Source organism: Propithecus coquereli, unplaced genomic scaffold, assembly GCF_000956105.1.
Source record: "Propithecus coquereli isolate 6110/MARCELLA unplaced genomic scaffold, Pcoq_1.0 Scaffold71, whole genome shotgun sequence".
NCBI lineage: Eukaryota > Metazoa > Chordata > Mammalia > Primates > Indriidae > Propithecus > Propithecus coquereli.
The window spans coordinates 6,160,692-6,183,787 of NW_012153174.1; the positions used below are offsets into that span (position 1 = coordinate 6,160,692).

At 41.4% G+C, this 23,096-nt stretch overlaps 1 protein-coding gene across 1 annotated transcript in view; it reads right to left on the reverse strand.

Moving 5' to 3' along the window:
- Window positions 1–21,775, reverse strand: part of XKR4 (XK, Kell blood group complex subunit-related family, member 4) — a 400,254-nt gene extending 378,479 nt beyond the window's left edge. Inside the window, exon 1 of the mRNA XM_012661413.1 lies at window positions 20,967–21,775. Within this exon, the coding sequence (XP_012516867.1) occupies window positions 20,967–21,775 (809 nt within the window). The remainder of the gene's footprint in view (window positions 1–20,966) is intronic.
- Between the last annotated feature and the right edge of the window lie 1,321 nt (window positions 21,776–23,096).

A 23,096-nucleotide genomic window follows, 5' to 3' on the forward strand; every position in this document is an offset into this window, starting at 1 on the left:
AAAAAAAAAAAAAAACTATGAAAAAAAAAAAAGAACAAAAATAAAAATGAAACAAAGGGATGAAAAATCTCTCCCTCTCCAGATGAAAACTGCAGACAGGGCCCACTTCAAGGACATACAACCTGTGCAGTAACACGGGGCCCACACTTAGAAGGGCCTTGTATTTGGTTTCAAGAGGCACAGGCAGAATGTATATATTAATCAAATGCAAACAGAGCTTAAAAACAAGGGCACATTTCTTATAAGTGAAATTTTTCATCTTTTTGTATGTTAAAAATCTATTTTTTTTCCTGTGCACTGTCTATGCATGTTATTTGCTCCTTTTTAATGGGTTATTTGCCATTTTTTCTTACTGGTGAGCATTTTTATGTTAGGAAAAATTAGCCCTTTGTAACATGTGTTACAAAGACATTTTTCTAATTTGTCATATTTTTTTAATTGTTTATGGTTTTTTCTTTTTATTTTGCAAAAGGATTTTTACCATATTAATGGGCAATATTTGTAAAGAAATGAAAAACTAACAAGTTAATAATTGACAGGAAAATAGAACTTATGATCTATAACCATCTAAAAACCACCTGCTGAAATGGATTTTTTTTAAATAGGTAAGATATGATATACTTATTTCTCCCATCAACACCATTTTCCAGGAAAATGGCTTCATGTTAAAACTACTATGAGTTTAAAATACTTCCATAGGATTAGTAGAGTCTAGGTGTTGCTACAATTGGCCGCCTAGCATTTGGTAGGGCCTTATTAAATACTGTGATGAATTATCAAATGTAGTATTTCAGGCATGGACAGATTATTATTGAAGAAAACGATGGTCCCCTTGTATTACACTTGGAAACCTCAATCTAGCTTTACATTTAAAAAGGAGGATATTGAAAATGGTATGTCTCAGAGAACAGCAAAACTGTGGACGAATTTCCCTCAGTTATCCAGATACTGAAGGCTCTTCTGAAGCTCAACACTTACTGTGATGTAACAGAAGAAACTGTAACAGAAAAATATGTGTAGTTTTAAGTTTGTGAAAAAGATAAAACAACACCAGACTAATACAAAGAGACACCATGTTAGTAGTAGTAATAATGTTGACAATGGGCTCTAACTCGTACAGCAGTCCTGGTGCTCAGGAACAAACCAAAGGGAACCCCCTTGGGCGTGAAAAACAACCAAAGCGCCTCTGCCCTGCCCTCGGGAGGAGCACTTCACTCTGCATCAACAGGAGGCTGAGGAGAAGGGACCACGGTTTCCACTCTGCTGAGGTTTGTTCCAGAAAGGGCTGAGAAGAGGGCGTGGTGATGGGCGGGGCAGTCAGGGCAAGCAACACTGAGGAGCACAGTGAAGGGCCACTCGCAGAGAGAGCAGTGTGGCCAGCTTGGGGCTGTGTGGCCGCACTCCCAGCCAGGTGGGGAGAAGGCTGCAAGCACTTGCGACCACATGGGGCAGGGAGAAGGAAGGGAGAAGGGGACAGGCAACATTGAAAACAAGAGAATTCACCTGGTTTTACAGATAGCAACACAACAAAAAAGTAGGCTTCGTGGGATTAACATACCTAAAGAGGCTTCATGGTGCGACATGGAGCAGGGAAAGGCGATGGGATGCAAGGATTCCTCTTGCCTTGGTCTTTGTCCAATCAGAATTGTTAACTGTAAAACGTAGCTTTAGAGTCTAAAAAAAATGGTGCAAATTTCATCACTTGCTCACTCTTAGTCCACAGGAGAAAACAAGAATGGGACCAGCTGTGGCAATAAATCACGGCTGTCACTCGGAGGCGGGGGTCTTCCCTGTGGGAAGCGCAGGGCAGGAGCACGTTATGCAAAGATGGGTCTCCAAGGCGGCTCCCAGAAGCCACAGCGTGATCAGCAGGAGCAAAGCTGTACTTTTAGGAGCCAGGCTCATCCTGCGACTGGGAGGGAAGGCCCTCAGCTGTCTGCTCCTGAGATGTTCTCAAAGGGAACTGACAGGGAAACTCGGACGATGCGGTGTCATCGCAGACTGGGGGACTCTGAGGCTCCTGTGCTGTGAGCTCAAAGGGAGTCCTGAGTCTGTGGAGACCCCTCCTCCCACCCACTGGCCTGATGCCAACTACTAAACTCAACAGGGAGGCACCAGGCGTGCCACGCGGGGATATCCCGGGCATCGAATGCTTTTTCATTCCTGCGGATGAAGTTCAAAAGTAAAACAGAGCATCAAGAAATTAGGAATTTGCTGAATTTTCATTGGAATGAAAATAAAGTTCCCCAATAATTGGCTGATTTCCATTTCATTCAATCAATAAATATGTATTAAACGACAACAATGTGCCAGATAACAGATAGTATACGCTGGGATACTGCCGTGAGCAAATCAAAGTTCCTGCTCCCATAAAGAGCACAGTCGAGAAAGTGCAAAATTTGGGAATGAAACTAATCAGCCGTGAGGCTGGTAAAGCCAAGAGTCAATCTGAATCAATAACTAGTTCACAACGAGTGAGAGATACTGAAGAGGTGCAAGCCGACCTAAGAAAATCACATACAAGTGGGTTCATAAAGGAATCTGCGGACACGTCCCATGAAGCCTGCCCCACGGCCTGTCTTTCCTGTCTTCACCGCCCTTCTAGCTCCGCTTCCTCTGGCTGCCTGAGGAGACCCCCCATGTGACCACAGAGAAATCCTCAGGTGTCTACAAGTTGAATTAATCATTTCTTATTCAGAAGAAAAGAAAGACAAGCACTTTGTTGCAAATCACAGCTTTTAGACTAGAGTTCCCGTGAACAATAATTTTTTTCTGTTCCTATTGAATTTTATGTTTGTTCAGTGGAATTTCAGGGCTTTCGTCTCTAAATCAGTAAAACTTTGTTTTTCCTTTGAAGCAAATAAAATAGTAACTCTTTAGCATGTCTCTGCCAATCAAAAAAAAAGTGTCTACGTATTTCTCATTGACAAATCATTCCATTTTAATCAATGGACTTAAAATTTATATTCACTCCAGAGAGAGAGAAGTCTCAATCCCTTGCAAAGCTGAGGCCTCAACCAGACAGAACGACTTACTCTGTTTAATGAACTTCAATGACGGTTTCAGCGTCCTTCTCAGACAGACAGGCTTACTAGGTTTGTTATAACACATCACGTAAAATTTTCCGTTTCACAAATATTTGTATACAATTTTAAAGACCACAAAAAAAGTTGAATACATGGAAACAAATTTGGAACATGGATTGAAACAAACATTTATACATGATGCAAAGACACTTATATTGCTTTCATATTTGATATTCACATTTGATACCAAATTTGTTTCTATACAGTACAAAGTAAACAAGAAAATTATCTGATTATATGACGGGCTAAAAATGATTAACACGGTCATTTTATTTGTTGGCTTTAGTCAAACAAATGAGGAAAAATTCTTAATTCATTATCTACTTTTAAAAATTACAAAAATAATTCAGCTCAATCCTAGCTAATTCTATAACAATTCAAATATAGATTCTGGCAAGGCCTTTTAAAAGGTAAAGAAACCAATTTTCTGCCATTCATACGTGTACAATTTCCATTTAAGTCCATTAGAGGTAGAGCCCAAGCTGAGCAGGGGTGAGTCAGGCAGGCTACTGCTACCCCGGGGCAATTGTCCAAGTCTCTGGCAGAACTCCAGAGTATTTCACAGGGTGTGTGTGTGTATGTGAGTATGAGTGTGTGTGTGTGTGTGTGTGTGTGTGTGTGTGTGTGTGTGTGTGTGGTGTTGTGTGTGTGCTGTGCATTTTTTTCTGAAAAAAAAAAGTATTGACTTTTTGGTTACATTTTTGAAGTAGTAATTACTGAGCAAGTTTATTAATCCACGAAAATCACTAATCCCAAAGATACAAAGACAAATTTTGTTCCAATAGTTTTTCTTTCACCCATGTGGAACCAGAGAATTGGTGTCAGAACTCAATGTCCAGATGTCTAGCAGAATAATTCCATAGAACTACCTAAACACATTACTAGAGTAACTGTACTATTTTACAGTAATATAAATTTTTATTATTTTATCCATGTCTCATCAAGAACAATTATGTGATTTATTCTATAAAGCATAGATCCTAAATATTAAACTACTCCCTAATTTTAGCACATCTGTAACTTGAACAAGTTCATGGTATCTTAACTCTTTCTAGAATAGCACTGTGTGCCCTGGTTCACTACTTTGTATCCCCAACAGAGGGTCATTTGGCACACAGTAGGTGCTCACAAGTTGGTAAGTGTGGGAATGCAAATTGGTTCAGCCACTTTGGAAGACAATTTGGCAATCTCTCACAAAACTAAACCTGCTCTTCCCACATAATCCAGCAATTGTGCTCCTTGGTATTTACCCAAATAAGTTGAAAACTTACATCCACACAAAACTCTGCACATGAATGTTTATAGCAGCTTTACTCATAACTGCCAAAACTTGGAAGCAACCAGGATGTCCTTCAGTAGGTGAACACATAAACAAATTGCAATACCTCCAGACAGTGGAACATTATTCAGTGCTAAAAAGATATGAGCTGTCAAGCCACAAAAAGATATGAAGGAATCCTATATGCACACTGCTAAATGAAAGAAGCCAATCTGCAAAGGCTACATACTATACGATTCCAACTTTATGACATTTTGGAATAGGCCAAACTATAGACAGTAAAAACACCAGTGGTTGCCAGGGGCTGGGGGAGGGAGGCAGGAGCGCAGGGGAATTTTAGGACAATGAAACTATTCTGTGCAATACTATAATAATGAATACATGTCATTACACATTTGTCAAATCCCACAGAATGTACAACACAAAGAATGAACCTGAATGTAAACTGTGGACTTCAGTTAATGATAATGTACCCATATTGGTCCACAATTGTAACAAACGCCCCACACTACTACAAGATAATAATAGGGGAAACTGGAAGTGGCAGGTGGGGGGAGGGGAAGAAGGTATATGGGAACTTCCTGTACTTTCCATCCAATTTTTCTGTAAACCTAAAACTGCTGAAATGAAGATATACTGAAATAAAAGGATTCAGCAGGTCTCAAAAGTACCTTCCTCTGAAGAATATTTACTGAGCTGTTTCTAACCCACAATCCTATAGTTTCAAAGACGGAGAAGTCATTACAACCTAACAATCTGAACCCGCACCTCACCTACAGAAGTCTTTCCCAAGTTGCAGTTCACCGATTTACAAAGAGAACAGAAGTTCATTTCATGAAGTAAGAAAGATAACTTCTGCTGAAAACCAAAATAACATCTAGAGCTAGAGGCCAGGAAATCCAAAAAAGGGAGAATCAAATTTACAACCAGACTCCGGTTAGGCTCAACGAGAAACCCATGAATAAATAGCAATGTCAGTCACCTTTGGCTCAGGAGGTTAGTTAATCAGCAGGCTCGATTACCAGGAATCCCTAATTAAGTTCTGTGCGAAATTTCCTAGCAAACTGGCATTGACTATGAAAACAAACCCTCCTTCTGATGAGCACATATGTTAATGCGCCATTGTAAAAGTGCAGGGTAGTTATTACTGAGTTGTCACAGGCTCATTAATTATCCACTATACTGTATTTAGCTTTACTCTGGTAAATCTTTTTTAATTGCCCAGCCTGCATTTACAGAGCATCTTTATTTAACATGCTCCCAACTCTGTTTATGTTTATGCCTTTTCCAATAAGTCATTAAACAGAGTTCTTAACCAGTACTATCGGAATCCTTAGGAGAACCTGGCCAAGCCCACTTAAGTGCTTTCCTTTCACTCACTCATTACAGAGCATTTTAAAGTTCTGAAGATTGTTCAAGTCTACCCCTCGCCCACATTTCCTCTTCCCTGCCTCTGAAAAGTGCAGGAGACTTCCTTCTCCAACATTTCCAAACTGAGATGCAATCTCTCCCACTGTGAAGGGGTAATTGTTTGAAAATTTGTGTCTGAGCATGTTCCCTGAGCCTCCTCTGACCCTCAGTGCTGCCCACTCAGGAAGGATCAAGACCATGTGCCTTAGGAAAGCGCCCATGACCTGGTTAGTGTGGCCCCAAACTCCCGTCTCATCTGCTGACATTCTTCCCGTCACCCCTTCCATTTCATCCTTCTACACATCACAGCACAAAAATGTCTTTGCCCATTCCTTTCTTTCTGCGTGGCATTCTCTCAGGTCCTCCTCAAAATTTAAGTTACTCCCTCTGTAAAACCTTCCAGGCAGAAGCCCCCTGTCCCTCCTCTATTCTCCCAAACAAGTCTATCCCTCGTTGATAACACAAGGCACCTTTTAGCGATCGACTCTCTTGCAGGAGAGTGAATTCTTTGAGATCACAGAACACATTCCATTCATCTGTGCGTGCTCAGAGCATGCACATAGTAAATGCTCGATAAATATTTATTAAATGAATGAGCAAAGGCATTTTCACTCAAGTATCCAAGCTTAATTAAATCATGTCTGCTTTTCCAACATATCCTAACCTATACAACCACACGATCACATGAATACACAAAAGAAAATGGAAAAAAAACCTAATGGTACAGATATGCATGTTTCTTAGAGCATATTTGATCAGAGATCAAAAATCTAAGTAAATAAGAACCCATTTTATGCAATGAACATTGAAAACATATTTGGAAATCACCTAGTCTCTCTGGAAAAACTAGACTTTGCAAAGATGCCATTTAACTAAAAAGAAAAATGATACTGCACATTCTTCATGGAATGCTAACAAAAATAAATTTAAAAAAGGGCCAGACTGTAACTGGTAATCCCCTCTTTTTTAAGCTACTGACCACTCACTCATCAGTCAAGGGAGCCCTTCCAACACAAGACATATCCACTTTTTGGGGCATCTTTTAAATAGGCACAAGGGAATTCTTTTGATTTTTAGAAATTTTTGGAATTACTTATACAAAGACTAGCTGTATTTGATTGTGAAAATTTTGAATTTCATGTATTTGAGAATGACAAATCTCCTAGCACTTGTACATATTAGAGTTGGACCTTTGAGATAGGTCTCAGGAGGTAAATTTGAAATTATATCACATAGATATAAATACTGCTGGTCTCAGAGAGAGTGCAAGAGAGATGTGACTGACAGAGGGGCTTTGCCTTACGTGTTGGTAGTGAAATTCATAATTCATGAACATACGTGCGGTAGAATGCTAGTATATACAAAGCATGACCACATGCAAAATGAGGATATAAGTACAAGTTAATTACATGCTATTCACATGAGAATGGAACCTACTTAGTATTCTTTGGTATCATGCATTTTCCAATGGAAATAGCATGTGTTTTACCAGTAGATATCAAATGAATGAGACACATTATAGATAAAAGTAATCTGTAATTTTGTGCTTGAAATTTGGTGTGAAAAATCAACCCCAGGAGTAGTTTATCAGAAATATAGCCCAGGTCAATGAAATGTGAATATTGTTCCCCAAGTAGATATTCAATAAGGTGTATAAAAAGAATTGAAATGCTCAGTTTAGGTACCAGTTTTCATAGAACTATAAAGCTGGAAGGGACCTCAGAAATGATCTCACCCACCATTTCATGGTTGAGAAGTTAACAGCACAAAGTCAAGACTCAAATCTGACTCCTTTCATCAGCTGTGTCTCTCCCCATCCTGGTGGTCAGAGAAAAATATCAGTTACTCTTAACTAGTTTCCATTGTTATTATGGTAAAATCGAACCCATTTTCAGCACAGTCTGAAAGGTCAGGAAATGCTTCTCCAAGTGATTCCCTTGGAATAATCTTGAAATAGTAAGATCTAGTAGAAAAAGCATGAGAGTTGGGAACAAAGTTCATGAAAATGAAAATGGGCCCAGATACTTGCTACTTAGTAGCTGTGTGCACCTGGGCAAGTCTCCTACCTTCTCTGAACCTTAGCTGGTTCATCCTCAGATGGGAACAACAATAACATCTGCCTTGAGAGGCTGATGAGAAGATTGGTTGATTGAGTATGAACACATGTGCATGGCAAGTTACCATGGCATTCACAAAGATTCAGTCCTTATTATCATCATCCCATACTATTTATTAAACTGCCAAGCACAGCGTGGTGCTCAGCCTTAAGCAAGGCAGCAAACAGGGAATTCAATGAGCTTTGTGCACATTAGGGGTTTTGTCTCCTAAAGAGTCAGTTTTTACCAGCAGGTAATCTTATTTGCAAAATCCATTAAGTAAACCTGCCTCAGCAGTGAAACAACTGACTGCCTTTTCCCTGGTAACTTCTAGCAAACTCTTACCTAGTATTTTGAAACATTTCACTTTAGATTTCCCTCTTCTCACTCCTCAAGAAGCTCTGACATCATCTAGCTCAGCAATGTCCAATCAAATGAAATAATGCAAGCTACATATGTAATTTTATTTTTTTGATAGCCACATTCAAAAAGTAAAAAAAAAAAGTGAAATTAACTTTGATCATATATTTTATTTAATCCAATATATCCAAAACATTATTCGTTCAACATGTAATCAATATAAAAAAGATTAATGATGTCTATTATCCTTATTTGTATACTAAGTCTTCAAAATCCCACAGGTATTTGACACTTAGCACACATCTCAATAGGGACTAGTCACATTTCAAGTGCCCAAAAGCCATGCATAGGTGGTAGCTACCATATTGAAAAGCCATGCAGGTCTAGAGACTAGCAGGGTAGCCACACCTACTGATAGAGCAGACCGAGAAAAATTAACTTAGTAAGCTCCATGGAAACATTTAAGAACACTGCACAGAACAATCACATCCTAGCACATAGATGGGGGAGGGAACCCTAGCAACAAAAATGACCGCATAGCAACACCAGCTGTTGTATGAAAGGAAAATTAGAAAACTATTACTTTGGAAAGAGGCATTTCTGGGAAGATCATCTTTTCTATAATGTGAAATAAGGAAATCGATAATGTTTACACAAGTATACATTTTATAAGGCACCATTCTCATTATCTCTTTATTCTAAAATGTAGACAGCGATATATTTTGTCCTATTGTTGAATGTCATATTTCTTACTTAGGAAGACAAATGCTAAAGCATGAAGTCAAGCTGAACCATGCTATCTCTTGTCACAGTGTATCCGTGCCATGTGGGCCTTATGGGTCACTGTGGGTATGGACACTGCATGCAGCAGGCTGTTCATCAGAAATCTCTCCATATTGTTTTATATGAATATCCAGCTAACTCCTAGACAGAGTTTAGTCTTTCAGGCCTGGAGTCCTGGTTCCATTTTCTGCTATTCCTACCTCAGTTCTTCCTTCCCCACGTAGACACAGAGGCTCCTTGGTTTATCAGACTAAAAGCTGAGGTTGACGGATGCCCAGAAACCTGCCCTCTCTCTCTCCACTATCCCCTCCACCCAGCCAGTGTGCATGGCCTTTGTCCAACCTCAAGACGGCTTCTTTTTCAGAAACATATGAATAAGAATGCCACACCGGCCCACTGTACTTCTCTGAGCACAGACGACAATCGTCACGACTTGGTGAGGGCCCTTCACTCTGCATTCTCTGTGTCTGGCTCCTCTGAAGCCACTGGTTACCTCAGCATTCAACTCTGTCACGAAGGCCATGTCCCTCTCTCCCCACCTCCCTTCCCCTCTGATGACTCCAGCCCTAGTGGCCGAATGACAGAAGGTGTAAGTACCACATAAAACTGAGAGGCAGGCAGTCAACGTGCTGAATTATTTTCTTACAGATTAGTTCTGAAACATAAACCCATAAAAGAATGGATTTTTAATAAAGGTTTGAATCTTTCACTTCCTTTGCCAATGGAAAATTCACATTTTCCTTACAGTATCATCTATAAGGAAATTCCTCTGTGCGTGTGTACCCATTACTGTTAGTTTCTAAGCAACAACCCTTGCTGTCATGCTAGGTGAGCTAACTGGTGAGAAGGCCGGTTACAACGTCCGATCAACCACATTTCCCATTAACGTACAGCTCAGATCAGCCTTTCCTGACCATTTGAGCTGAAAGGTCCCTCCTCTGTAGCAACAGTAGTTGCTCCATGCTTTTCAAACTCTAATGTGCACACTAATCACCAGGAGATCTTAAAATGCAGGTTGCGATTCAGTGTGTGTAGGTGGGCCTGAGGTTCTGCATATCTGAGAAACTTCCAAGAGATGCCGATATTGCAGGTCTGCAGGTCCCACCCTGTGTAGCAAGGCCACAGCTCCACCCCTGACTTGCCTCCTTTCGTGGTCAGTAAACTTTTTGAGAGTACATTCTTTTAATATATTTTCCTTCCTATAATTTTAAGCAGATGTTTGCAAAGTCCATAAATAACAGGTTATTGTTGGTCACTTATTTTAGTCATTCTATTCTCAGCAACTGATCAGAGTGACCAGGCAGTGATTTGGCCGATGGGCTGCTAATGAGTTTGCACGTGGTCGCCATCATTAAGTGGGAACCTGCCTGCAGTTCCAGCTCTCTGCCCTCCTCTCAGAGGGATCAGAACTTGATATCTCGTCTTGGGCCTGGTTCTCAATGTCGGGCCAGGCAAATATTATATATGTGGACATGAATCAAGTTTCCCTTCAGTTGTACATTTTGAAGCATGGGCATCATGGTTTACTTTCTTGATGCCCTTGATTTTGGATTCTCACCTACCTCTACAATTAGTAAGTTTATTTCTGGCCCTCGCTTGGACTCCCAGGTTTCTAATACATTTCCCATTTGTGAGGATGTGCTTTGGCCTTGACACTCTGGATGCTGACTTCTTCCCTACTTCTGATACACAAAACCCTCAGGTCAAACACACTCGAACTACAGATCCCACTGGTGCCCTCAATATCGAGTTGACTCTATAAACCTGACCATTATCATAACTCGAGTTTTGCTTTCTTTGCCCCGAGAACAAACTCATCTAAAAGGAGCTTGGCCTGGCTGGTGAAGCCTTGCTTTCAGCTTTGCTGAGATGCATTTTATAATAGGAGTCAGTACAATTTTCCTACTCCTTCTCCCGAGGATTGAAAATTTGCTGATTATGAAATAAAATTCTTTATTTTTGTTCATTTTTCTTGTGGTTAAATTTTTCTTCCTCAAGTTAATAGATGCATGTCTTAGACAACACTTTAAGCTCCTATGAGCAAATCAGAGAATACAGCACAATGATGTTTTCTAGAGTATTTGGACATGCTTGCCTGATAAAAACTTCGGGCTACTTCCCCCTTACTTATTTGATTCCAACCTTATTTTGAAGTAGGTAGATATGACATCCTAAATAATTATAACTGATGATTACTTTTCAGAAGTAAGAACACAACTAACATTTATGCTTTCATTAAGATGGTGTTAGGTAACCCACACCCATCTAGAACTCAATGTTTCAAACCTGATCATCACCCCATCAGGAAAAAAATCTCATAGGATATTTGTGGCTGTCAGTCTTAATAGTAGTACATCCCCTGGAAATACAAAACCCTATGGGGCATATTTCCTTTTTTTTGTTATAATAACAGATTTAAATATTATCAATTGTTTGGGAAAGTCTTCTGGAAAAATCCATTTTAAAAAATAATTATTATTAATTTCACTTTTGCAAAACACGAAATTAATTAATGAGCTGAAAGTCTATCAAAACAGAAGAAACCCTTACAAACCATCTACCGCACCTCACTGAAGGGTCATTTTCTCATTGCTACTGTTGCGCTGACACAGTGACCACGCTGCGAACTAACGTTAGAAGTTATGGCGGATCATTTAGATACTGTCACTGCTACAATCGCTACCTTTGCTTTGACTATTGACTCTCTGCTCCTGAAAAACAAAAAACGAAAAAAAACAGAGACCTGAAAAGTAAAGAATTCAGCCCTGAACTGAGATCTTTATTCATGACTAGTATTTGAGCTGCAGAAAAAGGAAGTCAGACTGTCTCCTTTCATCTAAGCACAGATGAAATCTCTCAGACTGGTGGCTCAGAAAGGTAACTTTGTCCTTAGACAGAGTGAACTTGATGGGAAGTCAAACCAAAGTCCCCTCAAGTCTTCTTCAAGTCATGTTCACCGTAGATTCTACTTCTGTGTATACATGGTTTTCTATTTGACTAAGCCTCACTCAGCCCGCATTATGCCCACTGCTCTGTTTATATAAAAGGATTCCCTGACAGGGAAATAGAGCTTGTACGTAAATTAAACAGAAGAAGCAGAACTGATTCAAAAAGCCTCCTTATGATTCATAAAGATGAGAAAATGGTTTGACATACATAGTTCAGATAATTTTAAGATATATATTTAAAGTTTTTTAAATTTAAAATCTGAAATATTGGCATGGGGTTAAAACTTGTTCAGCTTCACAACAGATTTCTAAGATCCTAGAATCCAGGGAATTCACTTCCAGGGAAGGTTAATGCAATGCTTCTTCTTCTAGCACAGTGTAACATATCCCCATTTTAAATAAGTATACTTGTTAAAATATTTTAAACAAGATACTGGATACAGTGTCTCTGTATAGAGTTTAAATTCAATTTTCAGTGTATTAAATCAGTGACAACGTGAGCCAGGACAAGCTTTCAATTTAAAAGCAAATTTAGCTCTGACAACCATCTTCTCACTGACATAATGGATAGTTCTTTTTAAGCCCATGAAATGTTGTTCTTATTTATTTGTTAATCACAGCACTCCAGCTGTGCATACCTCACTACATGAAATGGAGATGGCGATTTTGGCGTCCAAAGTCTGTAAGGTATATATCTTAGAATTAGTGATGTGGAACATTTTTAACATCAGTTTCAAATACTTAGATAAGTGTTTCAATGAAAATAGTTTTATTTGGTTATAACTAAAATTTGGAAATGACACAAAGTTAGTTGTATTAAATAAATAAGCTTACGGTTCTCTGTTCATGTACAAATAATACCAGTTCCTGGAGGTTTAGACACTAATATCATCAATTCTGGAAAGTCCTTTTTAGATCCTCTTTGACTTACATAAACAGAGAGAGGCTATAATGGTGGCCTTAGAAGAACACATATAGACATTCTAGAGCATACACTCTCGGTTCTGGGCAAGTAAAAAGCATCTATAATAAGAGTAGAATCAGAATTTTATACCTGGAAAAAACATAGGAAACTGTTTTTTAACCAATCACATCATACAGACAGAAAACTAAGACCCAGAAGGAGGAAACCAAAAGCAGATCTAAACTTTGTGGGGCCCCAGGAGCTATGCTGTGTCATCTATACACACAATAACACATAACCCAGAGCAGTTAGGTGACCTGCCTGGGATCTGAAGCTATCAGGAAGCAAATCATCTCTTCTGACACCCCATTCAGTCCAGTTCCCGAAGAGACAGATGCCTCTTTATATAAGGTCTATCAATGATACTCTAACTACGACCCCCTCTCTCCGTTTCAGGCTTAGAAAAGACCTAATGGTGTCAACCAGACCACCTCAAGGGGGTTTCTGGACTGATTTACTTTCATTTTAACCCTTCTCTGATTTCATCTGAAATCAGCAATCTGTATTAGTTCTGCACATATGCTAGATACGGAATTAATGTTCTATGATGATAAGAATTATACTGATGATGGTGGTGGTAATAGTGACCGTGGAGGCTGAAAACTTTCTCTGAGTAGACAGAAGCACAGAAAATACCAAAAATCATTCCACATATATTTTCAGATAGCCAAGTGTAGGTAAGAATTCAATGAAAAATACCTATCAGAAAGCTTCCCCACTATGACCATTCTATCAGCAATAACAGGAATGCTAACCTGTGCTTCTAGGCACATTTTTCTCAGAGGGTGACTAGTACTTCGTGCAATTTAGCTCTACTTCCCTAATACCCTAGGAATCTAAAAAGGATCTGGGGTGATTTGTCCTATCATTTCAAGATAAAATTACACCTTTTATAATTCACAGTACCATTAGAAACTCAACAAAGCAACCGAGCAGCAAGTTTAGCTACACTTTCATAAAGGAGAAAGAATAATGCCTGTGTTTTATTCACAGATCAGTATATGTTCACTGAGCATATATACTTATACATGCAACTTCCACAACCATTAGAGTAACCTCATGAGGACTTGTCTATGGTTTTCCTTCCTTGCCAGCCAATGACACCATCACGTTGTTGGAATGAGGTCACTTGCTATGGTGGTCAGAATTGTGCAATGCCATTTAAGAGAATATTTCCTACTGAGAATCACTGAATGTGATTTTGCCCAAAATTCAACAGCACATTACTTACAAGATGACACCTGATTAACATTCCCTCATGACTAGCACCATAGTGAATCTTATATGTGATAATGCATAAGAATAATAAATCCAGTTCTAATTCCTAGTCTTGCTTCCGTAGGTCTAGCTAGTGTACCATACAAATTTCTAAAATAAGTCAAACAAAAAATGTTAACCAGATTAGCCAGTGAGTCCATGTAAAGGGGAATCACCCATTATTTGTTACACAGTGATTGCTGTTATTTATTAATAAATTCATAGGTAGACTATGTCATTCAAACTGTAACATACAGAACATACTTAATAGCAAGTTGTATGCTTGGATATTCAATCACTAAGGAATTCTTTGTAAGTGACTCAGCAAAGATTTCAAAGCTATTGCCCCAAAGATTTGTGGACAATATTCAAAATTGATAGTACGCATTTGCACAGACGCTACATTCAAATGCTCTGTTAAGGCTGTCTGAAATTCTGATGGGGAGTAATAGGTATAAAAAAATTTTTACCCCTATGAAGCAAACAGTTCATAGTTCAAGTGAATAGAAATAATTTACAACCTTTTCACTAGGTATTGCAAAGATACCACATAGATATATATACCAGACAGATTTATGAATAACTTACTCCAATTCATATACAAGCCCAAGAAAATCCATAAAGATCTGTCTGATTGTGTGTGGACCTGTCAGCTAACTCAGAGATTTAAATACCAAATCCAGCACTCAGGGTGTTGTATGGCTCTGTGAGGCTCCAGGGAAGATGCTGGGCCCATAAAACAATGAATAGATTTTAAAGTGGCACAACAGCAGTATTGAAAAAAAATGCATTCTATTTCTTTCATCCACAAAAAAAAAGCAAAAGTTAGTCTGTTATGTTTGGAGCAGAATTTCATGATAGAAATTATCATAAAATCTCAGGGCTAGAAGATCTTCTAGTGTGACCCTCTGCATGATAGTTTAAGTACCTGTACCACATCTCTGCCTAGTTTTCTAAACTATGCTTCGACACTCCAAAGATGGGAAACACTGCTTCTAAGGAATCTTAGTTGATTTGTGGATACCTTTGATTACTTAAAAGATCTTACATCAATTCAAACTCTCTTCCTAGAGGTCTCATCCATTTTGTCACAGAGGGCCTACACAGAAGTCCAATGCCTCTTCCATGTTACGTCCTTCAGTACTTAACAGAGAGCTCTCAAGTTTTCACGCTTCTCTTCCACCTACCCATCCTAAGACCCATCAACCATTTTTCATGTTGCTTCACCCATCCGATATCAGACTGAATACTAGCCTCAAATATGGTCAGAACTATGTGACCTAAAGAGGAGAACATTTAAAATTCTGTTTCAATTTCCACGTATACAAAACAGAAGTGCTACCTCAAAGATGATTAAATCTGAGAATAGGAAAGAGAACATGGAAGCTCTCTGGAAACTTAAAAGTGCTACAGAAATTTAAGGAACACACTTCTGTGGATCAGAAGACCTAAAGTTCAGTGAGGTAAACACCACCATATCCTAAGGAAAACCTTCAAAAAATAACCCAAAATAAACTTTTGCCAATAGTTTACTTTAATATAAATAAAATTTAAAATTTCAGCCAATCTGAAAAACGACTCTGTTACCACACTGAGTCTATTTATATGTCCCAATAACACCCAGACTCAAAGCCAGTGAAGTCATGAATTTCCATGAACGATAGAGACATGATTATGTCAGAGATGAATTGATGACCTATCCTCTGAAACTTTCAACTTTCTGTCATTCCTTTCAATGAAACAGTGTTTTAACACTTTTGTTAACAACTCTCACCCCTTATAATCCTTCAATGGCCCCTCCATGCCTTCAGAATAAAATCTGAATTAGGTTCATTATCTAGCCCAACTAATTCTGCATCCTCATCTGCAGCTACTCTCCCTTATTCACTCTGTATTTAGAGCACACACTTAACCTGTCTTGTTTTCTTGCCCCTCTAGCCTTTATGCGTTGTATCTAAGGCTCTAAAGCCAATGTTCCACTTTATTCAAATAGAAGATTTTTCTCATCCTCCAAACCTTTGCTCAGACATCCCCTCTTTCAGAGAGTCTTACCTGAACTAAGGTGGTTTGTGTTTCCTGTTTCTATCATAGTGCTTATTTCCTGGTACTGAAATAGTTTACTTTTATGTCTTCCTCACTAGACAGTAGATTCCTTCAAAAGATGTGTATTTTACTCAGCTTGGGATAATCAGTAACTAGCACAGTGCTTTGCATATAGTACATGCTCAATATATGTTGAACAAATAAAGTAATTAATACACATAGAGAGGAAACACAAATACAAAGAAAATAGCTATTCAATAAACTCAGCAAATGACACCAATCTTGCCTGACCTATATTAGAATTCAGGAGCAACTCAGAATCAATAAAGCATCTTTTTCAATAGTAAAAGGTATAACCTATATCCTCTCTCTTTTTCTACCCATTCCTTATATCTAGAACCTCTTCATCACTTGCAAATAACTTCTTGCATAGTCATATACATTATGCCATTTAATCATTAAAACTACTACATGATTATGTTTCTCAGCTGGGACTTAATACAACAACCTCAGTATGTCTAAACAGTGTAGCAAGAAGAACACTGAACTGAGAGCTGAACGATCTGAGGTCAAGTCCCCCTTTTATCACTTAACTACTGCTATGTTCTTGGAAAGCTCCCCCAACCTGTCTACTGCCACCTCCAGTGAAAGTAAGTTGTTATTTTTATACATTGTTGTCATCATTATCCAAGTTGTCATTACTATCCAAGTTGGAGGTAGCCAATTGAGCCAGAAAAAGCATAGGCTTTATGGCAAGATGTGCCAGGTTTTGAATCCTAGCTACACTACATAATGATTGGGTGACCTTGTGCCAGTTACTTAAACTCTCTGAGCCAATTTTCTCACATATAGAGATACTAATAATTTTTTTCTTAGGTTACTGTAAAACTTAGATACTACACTTGATCTTAGCCAAAAGGCCGAGAAGCGATGTATTGTAAAACTTAGAAGAGATAAAAAGCATAAGACTATTTATAGATTTTTAAAGTGCTTAATAAAATTATTATTATTTTTCTTGTTTGGCCAGGTTTAAGAATGGCATGTTTCTCAAAGTGCTTAGTATGCCATATCATTACAAAAGTATTTAATAGGTATGCCTTTAAAAAAAATTATTGGCAACTGTACTTTAGCTTATTAAAGGCTCTGAGAAGTCCTGTTGTAGAGAGATCTGTTTAACGTTGTTTAACCTATCATTTTCCCAATTTATCTGAACATGGAACACACTCAGTATCTTAGGAAATACCGAGCGTGACCATAGAGAAGAAACTGCATTTTCACCATCTTTCCCACATCACTCTTATGATAGAGACTCAGAAACAAAACCCCAAAATATCAAAATAGTGAAAATACTCCCCACTCTACCATCCATTGACTTATTGTTTGCAATGTCCATATTTTCCAGAAAACAACTAAATATGTACATACATATACAGGAGAATTTCAGGTAAAATTTTAAGAGTAAACCTTATAAATTCTGACGGAAAGACATCAGATGTAACTGATCATGGGTATGAGGACTAAAAACTGTTCTCATTAGGCATTTGTGATTCCCACTGGCTGAACTTCAATCTTAGTAATTTCTGGAATCATATGAAAAGAATAAGAAAGAAAAGTACTTTCTCATTCATTCACAGGCAGGGTGTCTTTAAAGTCATAAATGCTCTTTTCACATAGTAGCGAAGGTTCACTTCATTATTTCAAATGGCTCTTTCCTAGCATCACCTCCTGTGACTTTAAAAGCTGCCATTAATTTTCCATTAGTAAACTTTAATTAAAATGAATACATATCATTGCTTTTAGCAGCTGCATTTGCAACACATGTATAAATACACTCAAATCTTGTTCACAATGTTTCAAATAGCTATTTTTGAACAAGTAAACACTTTGATGTTATTTCAAAAGATTTATCCACAGAAAGCTTTTAGAATCTAGCCCTTCCCTAAAATAACTAGAATTTCATGGAAATACAATGAACAGTTACCATCCTAGCTAAAATCTATTTTATTGATTCCAGAAAGTAGCATGTTAAAACATGAATAATGACCTCTGGGCTTTGAACCACTCAGTACCCTGGTGTTTCTACAGTATTTTTGTACAACGCATTGAAAAGAAAAGCTAGAAGAGGAAGAGGGATGATTATAATGAAAGGAATCATAGTGGTCTAGGATAAAGGTCTAATACAATAATCCGAGATGAGTTGTACTTCACTAGCTTATTATCAAAGATGCATCTGTTCCCCAAAGTTCCATTTGAATGTTCAATGCTTAGAGAAACTGGAACATTATTAGCATGCATCTGAGTGTTAAATTCCATAATTTTTCTTATCCTTTCTCAATTTCCTACATTAGGCTAAAGTGATTTAAAAAAATACTTGATAAAGAGAAAATGAGGCTGATTAGTCTTCCACCATATTACCCTGGCATCCCCCAAATATCTTAACCACGATCCAAAAATAGTCAGATTAGATGATAATTCAGACTTACATACTAAACAGATTATTCTGAAAATGTTGACAAACATCTGATATTTCCAACAACATTACTTCCAGATGATCATGCATCATCAGACTAAACTTCACAGCCTCTGAGGAAAGTACTATAGAAATGCTTTAGTAAAAGGAGCCATGTGTGACCACAGTTTCTCTAAGGGTTGGGTTAGTTAATGCATTTGTCTGACAGCTGTGGTTTTCTTTTTACATTCAACTTTACCCTTCCATTCATCCTCTCCCTTGATAGCTTTTCTATATGGCCAGTTGACCAAGTGGCTGTGGTCTCTCTGAGACGTTTTTCAGGCCTTTATCTTTTCCTAATTATTTCTCACTTTCTACGTACAATTTCTTGAGAAAATTAAGCATCATTTTTCATCTGGGACAATGTTTGGCTTAGAAGATCTAGTAAATGCAACTATAATTAAAATAAATGACTTCTTCAGGTCACAGAATTTGATATCAGATTTTTCATAAAGCATCAATCTGTAGGAAATACGTATAGTTATTCAGTTAATAGAATTGAGAAGTATTTGCATTATTTACATAAATCTAAAAACTTCAGATGTGATTAAAAGTAAGTGATTTCCAAATTTTGCATAAAGTTTGAAAAAGTTAATAATGGAGGGTTAAGCTTCATTGACCATATTATCAGATTAGAAATGCTAATCATATGCATCCTAGCCACTAAATAATTTAAAAAATTAAATCAAGCATTTCAGTTCTTCATCATACTTGAAGAAGAGCATCAACCTTTAAGTTTTCCCAATAGTCACCCATGGAAAATATAGCTATCACATTTAACCGACATTTCAAAATGTCCCTTTGAGTCCGAAACATGGAGGTGTCTACAACATCAATTTGTCTGACTGTATATCATTTACCGCCTTCCCAGAAAGTATCTGCTTGAAAAAAAGAAAAAGTTTCCCAATCTGAAAGGTTACTATCTACGGCAATTCTCACCCTGCTTTACAAAGCACTATCCTAGGAAAAGTCGTGAAATCATCATACTTGCTCTTCTCAGTTGAAAACACTGTTGTTCACCATAAACAAAAAGAAGTTTATGGTTCTGGCCCACAAATTTTCTGAGTTGTTTCCATATGGGACACTTCAGCATAGTCAATGACTTACAATGTCTTTTAGCACAAAAATAATTACAAATGAAATTGGTAAAGAACACTGGTATAGCAGAGTGCAGCCCCATCTTGGTGCACTTTCTAGGAAGTTTCCTCATTTTGCTTATCCCTACATACTTACTAAGTCATTTTAAAACCAAAAAAGCTCTGATATGTTAGAATCTATATACTTCCATACAAATAGTTTTTGTAGACCTAAAATATTGCTTCAAAAAGCTACTAAACACATATAAAAGTCAAAAGAACATATTCCTGAGCATACTATTTCATTATATTCCTAAGTTCATGCACTGACTGTTGGAGTGATGGTTTCCCTCTGCCCAAGAAGTTTAGCCCCGTTTGTAAGTGGAAGTGATATCTGAGTAAAAAACACTTGGTAGGTAAGATGACAAGTAGCAAAGCAGCCAATGAAGATACTCAGTACGATTAAAGTTTACATGACACCCCACCCCTTTTCCAAAGGTTCTTAGTTATATGAGAAATTAGATATAGGGATATTGCAAGATAATCAAAATGTGCACTATAAAATTAAGTCTGGATCCCAAAACGTGCGCTTACTCATGCTTGGAGATACACATATGAGACAGTCATGTGTCTACTAAGCTCTTCACTTTGAGTATAGTACTTCTCTAGCAGTGATCATTAAAATGAGGGTACTTCTGAACAGAAAAAACTCCCATCCAACTAGAATTAGCAATTTTTCCCAGGGAGAAAAAAAGAAACCATCCAAATTGCAATACACACCTCAAATTCAACATAACAAAAAAAGATTTTTAGAAGATGTGACAGGAATCCTCTCCTACTCAGACAATATCACTAAAAATGGGGAGGGTAGAGTTGTAGCACAGAAAGAGGGCGAAGCTAGTGAAGCAGAGTGGGAAGACAGAGGGATGAGGTGATCAAACCCATTTTGCTGTACTTCCCTTGCTTCTCACTTCCCTCCCACCTTAGGATGAGATCTCAAATTTTAAAAATGTAATCCCAATTAAGAAAAAACAAAACTGAGTGTGACTAGGGTTACTACCACAGCAACTCTGAACGATTTTCGTGCAAAAGCAAAGCAGTGGGGATGTAGTAGCAGCAGCAAATCTCCCTCTTCCCCCACCCCTGATACGGTACCTCCAAATTTGCCCGAGCTGCAAGATGTGGATGAGTGACTGCAGGAGCCAGATGCAGAAGGAGCAGGACGCAGACCTGTGTTTGCCGCTGGCCCGGGTGGCCCCGCTGCTGTTGCTGCCGCTGTTGGCGGCAGCGACGTTGCTCTTGCTGGCGTTGGATGCTTGCCTTTGCGGCGTGGAAGGACGAGCCTCGCCTTCCCCGGCTGCAGAACCACCGCTGACCACGGTCTTGCAATCGGCTCCAGGCTGCGGGCAGCTGGCGGCTGCGGCCGTGGCGCTGTCCTCGGTGCTGAAATCGTGCACAAACCAGCGGAAGCTGAACACTTGCACCGAGAGCGAGCCGAGCACCACGAAGAAGAGTGTGAGCCCAAACCACCAGCGCTGGCCGCGCAGGTAGTAGTCTACGGCGAGCCAGATGTCCGTGCCCACGTCCGCGAAGTACACAGCCACCGCGGCCAGGATCCAGAGGCAGTCCCACAGCGAGTAGCGCCGCTGCTCCCTGCCCAGGCGCAGGCACAGCGCCGCCGAGCCCGCCCCGCCGCCGCCGCCCGGGCCGCCAGCGCCGCCGCCCGAGCCGCCCGAGCCCCCGGAGCCGCCGCTCCCGGCACAGCAGCAGCAGCAGCGCGAGCAGCCGCCGCCGTCCGGGCAGCAGCCGCCCCCGGCCGCCTCCTCGTCCTCGGCTCCCGACCCCGACGGCAAGCCCGGAGCCAATCCCTGCACCGAGCCCGAGTGGTCCGAGTTCTGCAGCGGGGTGAACGCCACGTCGCTGCTCTTCTTCATCTTCAGCCTCCCGTCTGACTTAGCGGCCATGATGCCTCCGAACCGGAGGAGAGCCCTCCTTTATCTGACACCTTTCCCCGCTGTCTCCTCCTCCCGCCACCTCCTCGCCGCGCCCCGGCCTCCTCCCGGCAGCGCGGCTCCCCTCCTCCTGCTCCTGCCGCTGCGCCTCGCCGGCCGCCCGCCGCCGCCGCCCGCCGGGCTGGGCGCTGGGCCGGGCTAGCGGCGCGCCTGGGGCCGGCAGGAGCGCCGCCTGGCTGCCTGCGCGGAGCCAAGCTGCTCGCGGCGCCCCGCGCGCGCCCCTGCCCGCCGCCCGCGCTGCTCGTCTCCCTGGTCCCGCGGCTGCCGCCCGAGCCGCCGCCGCCGCCAGCAGCAGGAGCAGCAGCGGCCGCCGCGGCGCTCCTCGGACCTGCACATTCCTCTCCTCCCCTCGCGCGCGCTCCCTCCTCCCGCTTCCTCTCCTCCACCAGCTGACTCCGAGGGAGAGGATGACCTCATCCCTTCTCTTCCAGCTGCCGCCGCTCCCACCCTGGCTCGGGAGGGGCGAGGAGGAGGAGGGCCCCGGAGGAGGGGCTGGGACTGAGGGGAGCGGCGGGCCGGGGGCGGCGGCCTGGCCGGTCCCGGGGGCCGGAGGCGCGGCCGAGGGGTTAGGAGGCAGCAGCGGAGGGCCCCGCTCACGGGATTTCGGAGATCGCCGGGTGGGTTTGAGCGACACTGGGGGAGGGGCAGGAGCGCGCCGAGAGGAGGGTTCCCCGCGGCCGGCCCTCGCGGGGGACGGAGCAGTGGGCACGGGCGGGTGTGGCGGCGGCGAGGGCCGGAGGGGCCGGGCCTCTTTGCATTCGCTTCGCGCCGCGGGTACCTGGACAAGGGCTGGGTGCGGCCGGGGCCGGCGAGTGTGGAGAGAAGCGGTTTAACTCGGACACCGGGGCCCCGTGCCGGCAGCGGCAGTGGGCGTGCCCCGCCGTGCAGCGGGGAGGGAAAAGGCGCGCGGAGCACGAGGCCGCGCAGGCGGCGGAGCGCGGGCGGCTCAGTCGGGAGCCCCGAGCCCGCGCCCTCGGGGGAAGCAGCGGGCGTCCCGAGGGCTCCGGGATGCGCTGGCGGGCGGGGCCGCTCCGGCTCGGGGAGGGGGGGAGGCGCTCTACTCCTCCGTGGCCCGGGCCCACGCCCCCCGCTCGTGTCCCTCGCCGTCCTCGGCGGCCGGGCAGCGACCGAGCCGGGAGGAGCGGCAGCCAGGCGGGCGCGCCGGCGGCCCGGCAGGTGGGCAGCACGCATCCCTGGCAGTGGCTTGCAGCGCGCGGGGACTGCGGGGCGCGGCTCACAGCCGCGGGAAACTGAGTACCGGCCCCGCCCCCTG